Source organism: Temnothorax curvispinosus, unplaced genomic scaffold, assembly GCF_003070985.1.
Source record: "Temnothorax curvispinosus isolate PA1 unplaced genomic scaffold, ASM307098v1 QBEX01003384.1, whole genome shotgun sequence".
Lineage (NCBI taxonomy): Eukaryota > Metazoa > Arthropoda > Insecta > Hymenoptera > Formicidae > Temnothorax > Temnothorax curvispinosus.
Window position 1 is genome coordinate 22,587 of NW_020213164.1, and position 7,051 is coordinate 29,637.

The 7,051-nt window shown below is 39.2% G+C and overlaps 1 protein-coding gene across 3 annotated transcripts in view; it reads right to left on the reverse strand.

Annotated features, from left to right (window-relative positions):
• LOC112452417 (RNA binding protein fox-1 homolog 1-like) overlaps positions 1-7,016 on the reverse strand; it is a 28,408-nt gene extending 21,392 nt beyond the window's left edge. For 2 of the 3 annotated variants that reach the window (XM_025012613.1, XM_025012612.1), the window contains exon 1: positions 5,420-7,016. In XM_025012613.1, coding sequence (XP_024868381.1) covers positions 5,420-5,550 — 131 coding nt within the window. In that variant the 5' untranslated portion in view covers positions 5,551-7,016. The remainder of the gene's footprint in view (positions 1-5,419) is intronic. The other variant, XM_025012614.1, reaches the window with a different exon arrangement.
• Positions 7,017-7,051: the final 35 nt, after the last annotated feature.

Below are 7,051 nucleotides of genomic sequence, written 5' to 3' on the forward strand. Positions count from 1 at the left end.
ACGTTCGGCAAACTCGTACAAGCGCAATATTGATTTAAGGTCGTTTGACTGAGTTTCTCCCTTTCCATCTGGGATATCGCACTCTCATCTTGTCAAATTTCGATAAGTTTTTAAATAAATTTTTCTAATCAATTCTTCTTTACAGAAAATTAATAAAAACTTGGTATTTGTTATCACTTAAATGTTTTAAATAACTAATTAACATAATTAATTAAATAACAAATTTAGTTATCTGGAAAATGAAACTTTCGTATTGATTTATGTACTTTTACAATTTAAAGTTGAAAAGTTTGCCCATATCGATGAAAATTTTATGATGAGGTGCATAATAAAAAAAGGAAAGGATTATTAACTGTAATTCGAGTAAAAGATCCTTCTTATTAATGTGTGTACAATAGGGGTGATGCGAAAAACAAGCACGATTCATTGTCAAACGCATCTGACCCTGCCACAGAGGAAACTTACGAGAGAAAACCGCCTTCTAAGAGAAGCTGCGGCAAGAGCAGGAAATTTTGTTCTTCCTATCAAAGATTGGCTTTGGAGAATTGCGCCCGAGAAGTAAATACGAACATCGGAGAAAACACCGGAGAACCTTGCGGCGTAAGAACAGAGAGTGTGGCGGAGCGAAGGGAACTTCGAAGAACCAAAAATAGAAAAGTTTGCTTCCTCCGCTTCGCTTGCATTTGACACTCGGGAATGGCTCGAAAGGAAAGAAATGGCTACAGAACTTCGCGAAATTTACTCCGGAGAAACTGCTGCTGCTCCTTTACTGCTAGATCAATTTTTCGGCGCATTTTATCATCGATCTGCTCGCGATGGGTCGCTACACAATTTCTTTTGGCGGATAACGTATAGGAGAACGATTTTCGCGAGGGTGGCAATCGGAATTCGCATGTTTCGAAGCAAAGCTCATACGAGCGATTTGAGATCCTCAAAGCTTCGACGAAAGCGACGCTATAGAAGCTGCCTCTATCACACTTCGATAAAAATTGAGATTTTGTGAATCTACTAAAATGAAATAAGAGGAAGAGCATAAAAAAGCTCGAAGAATGGGACGCCAAATGTAGGATATTCCGCGAAACTGATCGACTTGTTTCTCAGTTGGTATCGTCTACAAAGATTTTCGAAGAGAATATTTTTCCGATAGAATTGAATAGACGACGACGTGGATGTCGCGACTCGATCCATCCACATTGTGGAGCAGCTGCCGGTTGCATGATCGACGCCGATCTTCGTAAGGGGAAGGAAGACCGCGCGCGGATGCGCGGGAAGCTGACGATGCACAACAGTGACTGCTGGGCTTTCTCGCCAAGCGGTGATATATTTCAAATTCGTGGCAGTGAGATTCACTCGGTGAATTTCGACGAGATTATATAACCAATTCTTGTATTTTTCTAGAGGAGGCAGAAAGTAATCGAGATTTTAAATTGCAAAATTTACGATAAAGAATTAGACGCGGAAGATGACAGGAAAAACGTACGAGATATAATTTATATGTTCCTTGATTCGAGATAATTTACAAGATGAAAATATGATACTTTCGTTACTTTTGCACTGAAAAATAATTCTCTAAATTAGAAAAGAGATATGAAAAGAATTAGAACAAAGACTGTAATGTTGCTAGGCTGAACTATGAGTATCATTAGATAAAGATATCAATCTGCCAGAAAGTAAATGATTTATCGGTCTATTATGTGACGGATTATATTTCTGAGATATTTCTTAATTTATGTTTTGTGCGTTGATAGATGATGTGATCGGAAGAATCATATAGGTATAGCCCTGATGGATGGATAGTGACTTTAATGAATAGCCGTTGTATTGACGGAAACGACAAATGACGTTGAGTTATCGACATATCTGACAAGAAAAAAAAATGTTGGGAAAACAAACTCGGCAATGGGAAGAATACTTTCCATCTCCGGCTGGTCCAAGATGGAGCAATAAAAACTGACGATTTCTGCCTACCTTTTCATTGGCACCAAGTCATCTCGTTCGGATCGGCTGCTGATGGAGCGATTTAACAAGTGCTTTCTCATTTATATACACGGTTTGCATCGAAAAATTCACCTTGAAGAGAATAAAGTTTGTTAAAAAAATGAATTTCATTTCGATTCTTTTTGATAAATAAAATGCAGCAAAAATTTTTGTATTACAATCTATTTATATCTATTCATTGTATACTGATCTTATATGTGTATTTAGAATATAGATATATGTATAATGAAATCCATATCACATAACTGAGCTAAAATTCGTCACTTACAATTAGAAAGTTGAATTGTGAATCACGAATAAAATGTGTTACGTAAAATTATTTCGTATATATATTTTTAATGAATAGGATGATCGTGAAAATGTACATCTCTTCAAAGTGCTGACAATCCAAATTATACCGAAGGTATAATAAACATATGCATTGTTGTTAGACTAGTGGGTTCATTTATACGAGCAGCACATCAACAGCATCCTCAACAGACAACTACCTACTGTGCAGGTAACGCGCGTGATGTTAGCGCAAATTCAAACGCAAGTTAACGATCAACGACGGGGGTTGGTTAATGGGTCGGCTCGATCGCCGGTTATCTAAAGGCAGGTCAAGAACAAGAGCGTGATGCATAAATAGCAGGCACATTCCAAAAAGAGGAGAGTGGTTTGTGTGTGGGGTGGCCGATGTTACAATCACGAACTCCACTTTCCTAGGCTCGCGTGATCTGTGGCACGGAAATGCAGTAATCAACGTTGCCGGCGTATAAATACGTCCATTTTATGGATTCTATTCATATCTTCTTCTATTACTAAAATACGGTTTTTAGATCGCGTCTACAAAATTGACAAATTCTTTAACTAATTGAGAGAAATATTTATTTTTGAGTTTTTCATGAATTTCTCTAATAGTATATCGTGTCCATTCTTCTACGTCAAATTTCTGAAAATATCGAGGTAGAACATCACTGTCATTTTATTCTGACCAATGTGAGACAACAATTTGTCGCACTTCGCTTTCAAAATCCATATTTCACTTTAAATCAAAATAAGCGAGCGACATATTTTTAAAAAAAGAATGTTCGTACATGACACTCTGACATTTCAGGAATGCAATACACGCGACGATTGCAATACACGACCATTCGATTCATCCTGAACACGAGTTTAAAAGCCACCCATGCCGAACGATCGCTGTCTTCGGCCAAATTTTACGAGTGCGCGTGACATGCCAATTAGCGGCTATTAATTAGTCGACTGCGCACGCGGTGGCAGATCGTCCGACACGCCGCGCCGGCACGGAGAAATTCCGAATTTATGGAAAATACAATTCGGCGATAACGCAGCCCGGCGAAAAGCGGAAAGATTACATTCTCGAATGATGAAAAAGTTAAATATATACGCCATCGTCATCGATTCAATTGGTCAGCCTACCTCTTATTTGAAATCATACGTTGCGTCCATGCAATCAAATATAATTCTCGCGATAACGAAAGTTTCCCGTTAAACCGTGGCGTTAAAACCGTCCATTGTAAATTCTCCGTGCACTACTGTTGCAAACAAATGGACTTTACATCGCGCAAGTTTAATCGGAAACCAATGAGCTTACGGATTAAATATTAACCCTTCAGCTAACCGTAACCTAGAATGTTTCCATCTCGTACGTATTTCGATCCATATTGTACATCTGCGCGCATGATAGTAAATAGGTAAATAAAAATTATTACACAAAATAAAAGAAATAAATTTTTCGCGACTTGACAGGCTTACACAATTCTTTTAGATACATTATTTCTTAACTTTTTTAAAAAACCGACTCAATGTTTTCTCGAGAACTAATGATTTGCTATCAATTTTATCACTTATTAAATTCTCATTTCAAAATTTAGTTATAAAAGACATTAGTAGAAGTCCATGCGATTATTTCCGGCCACAGATCGCGATCGCCGCCTGAAACGAGAGCTCCCTAAACAACCGATCGAGTTTGACTAATTAGGTGGAAAACATCGATGTATATATATGCGTGCCCTAAGGAAAGAAACGATTGTATATACAATATACACATGTATAATAGAGGAAGGAAGGAACAATATTGTATTTTCGTCCAACTAGCATCAATGCAACAACCATGGCGGAGCATTCGGGTGGTGGTTTTGCGGTTCGTGCACAAGTGAATATTCAAAGGGTTTCTTTGCACTCTGTGTGCTACACTGTCGATACGAGTACACCGAGAAGAGGAAAGGTGACAACATTAATTATCAAGTAGTAAAAAGAAGAGATACAGTGAACACACGAGAGGGTGCGGAAAGAGGGGAGAAGGGTGGACGAGGGATACGGGGGATGGTCGTTCGTCGGACACACGCCCGCGGTCGTTCGATACTAAATTTATGATATCGGTTTTTCGCGGCGATCTGCCAGAGAGATCGCGAAATTCCGCAACACGCGGCAAACCGTGGCAGAATATATCACAGCGGTATTACGCACGATATGATAAGAATAACACGCGTAAAATATAGTGTCCCACGATGAATTCACGGTAATGAGTGAACCGGCGCGAATCGAAAAACGGCGCATTACCGTACACCGGTATTGCGTAAATAAATCGCGGATATTTCGCGATTCGCCGCGGCTCATAATGGACTTATAATGAAGTCAATCTCCCCGGGGAAAAATATTCCGATCATTAAAAATGAAACGTCGGCCGCAGCGCGATTAACTCCCTGATGCACTTCGGGAATCATAATTGACCAATATGTGATTTTTTCGCACCCATTCAACCTCGCGCGTACCTGATGCTCTGTGATGCCTCCGTTTAACAAAACTTTAAAGTTATATCCGATTATTGCATGGGAATACTTGATAATTTTTTAAAACAATTCTTTAAAACGTAATATTTTAAAACGTATAGCGGAAAACCGGATGCGAAGCTTGTACGTAAAGATCTTGAAGATTACATTGGACGGGAATTTTTGCCCAGCGTGACCTAATTTAAAAAACTAGCTTAATTACATTAAAACGAGCGAAAGGAAAGAAGCGATTGCGTGGTCTCCGAACGACAAATGGAAAAAGGAAACGAGCACACTTTTGAAGATTGCATACAGATTTAAACAATTTAACAATCGCGCACGACGATAAAAAGCTTTCGGTGTCTCGCACATTTATCAAGAGCGACTTTCGGCAATCTCGAAAAAATGCAAGAAGAACCGAGCGCGTTTTACCGCGATGCGAGACCTCTCAAATTGTCCAAATCAGTTTTGTTCAAGCACCATCTTTTATTTCGCGATGGGACGCGCACGACAAAGAGGGTGAGGCTGATTAGGGGTTGATCGGGGGGTAGTTTGAGGTGTTTATGCGTATCGTTTTAAACGTATGTGACAACACGTTTGTCTCGGTGGCGCGTATATGTGGGTAGGATCCTTAATTCAATCCGTACCTCCGTCTCGCCGCCGCCCTGGGTGCAAGGACGAGCGGTGCAGCTGCAGGCGATGGGGTCACCGCGGCCGCGGCGACCGCTGCAGCTGTAGCCGCCGATGGCGCCGCCGCTCCTAGCCAGCTCCACGGCATGGCCGGCAACCTGTATCCTGTTTTTGTCAGAGATTATTAGTGTTCCGTTATCGCTCCCGTGATCGCGCAATGGCGGGAGCGCAGTCTTAATCCACCCCTCGCTCGCGAAACTACGGAAAGCCGCGTCACGTCCGGCAGCGGTTGAGCACCCATGCAATCAGATTAATAATTAATAAACGACAGCGTGGTTATACCGGGGTCGCTCGAGAAATGTGGTCTTGCGTTACATAAAAAATAAGAGAGAAATTCTTTTTTTTTTTTTAAGCAAGTATTTCCCTCTAGATTCCTTTAGCTTAACGGTGTTGGAATTTAAACATATTCGTAAAAGTGCAGCCTCAAGACATAGGGGACCGACTTGCTAAATAATCACGCTATTAGTAATTTAAACTGAACTGTCGTTATTTGCGTGACTGCCGAACATGTCGCAGCTGCCCTGTCGAGAGAGTGGATTAAAGCCTCAGAATTCTGAGACTCACGGAACGCATTTTCAAAAATTATCAACGCTATGTTTTCATTACAACGATATTTAATGAACGTCAGAACCATTGTTGTGTTAATTTCAACGTTCCGTAAATAATTGGCGAGTTAATTCGATGCGGTTCAGACGGTCGTAAAATATCGTTGTCAATTAAAATTACGAGTAACGTTGCGCAAAGAAACGATTCAGTTGAACTAGTTATTTCATTAACAATTTTGTTAATTTTACGTTAAAATTATTTTGCACTGAAGCATTTGTCTACGCAATAAATATTTCGCAAGTAAATCACAAATATGAGTATCTTATCCTATTAATAATTGAGAGCGGATAATGGCATTTTCGGTGTCAGTTAGCGAGTTCTTTTTACATTATTTTGCTGCCGCTATAAATGATAATTATATCTGTGTTAATTTCTAACGAAAATATTCCGTTAGTCTATTTTGTATACTAATACGGGACATAAAAATAAAAATTATTATAGGAAGGATTGTCTGCAAACGAATGTGTTTCTTTTCACCGTCTACAAATTATCACGTAATTTATATTTACGTAAATTTGAGTTGACGAGTTGAAACAAATAAAATATGTGTACGTAATGATTGTGTACAATTTTGCTTGTGATTTAAATGGTTCAATTTGAATCCAAATTCTTTCTCTCTCTTTCTCTCTTTCTTTCCCATTTAACAGACTCGTAATAAAACCACTCGATATTATTGGAAATTCCGAACAAATGGATATAAAAATGATAATTAATGCGATAGCCGCGTGTATATGCGTATTGCGAATCGGATGTTACATAGTTACGTGCCCTTCAAAGTGCCGCTCGAAACACGTGATTTAATGTAATATCGATCTCTTTAAATGTAATTATTAGTCGATCGCGTAATAGTAACATCATTACCGAAATTACCTTGAATTACGCCAACTAGGCAATCGAAAAATACTCGTGCGAGCATTTATTTCCGGCGTCGACGCTTTAATGTAATGCAAATATAATGAGAAAAAACTTGCGCAATAAATTTC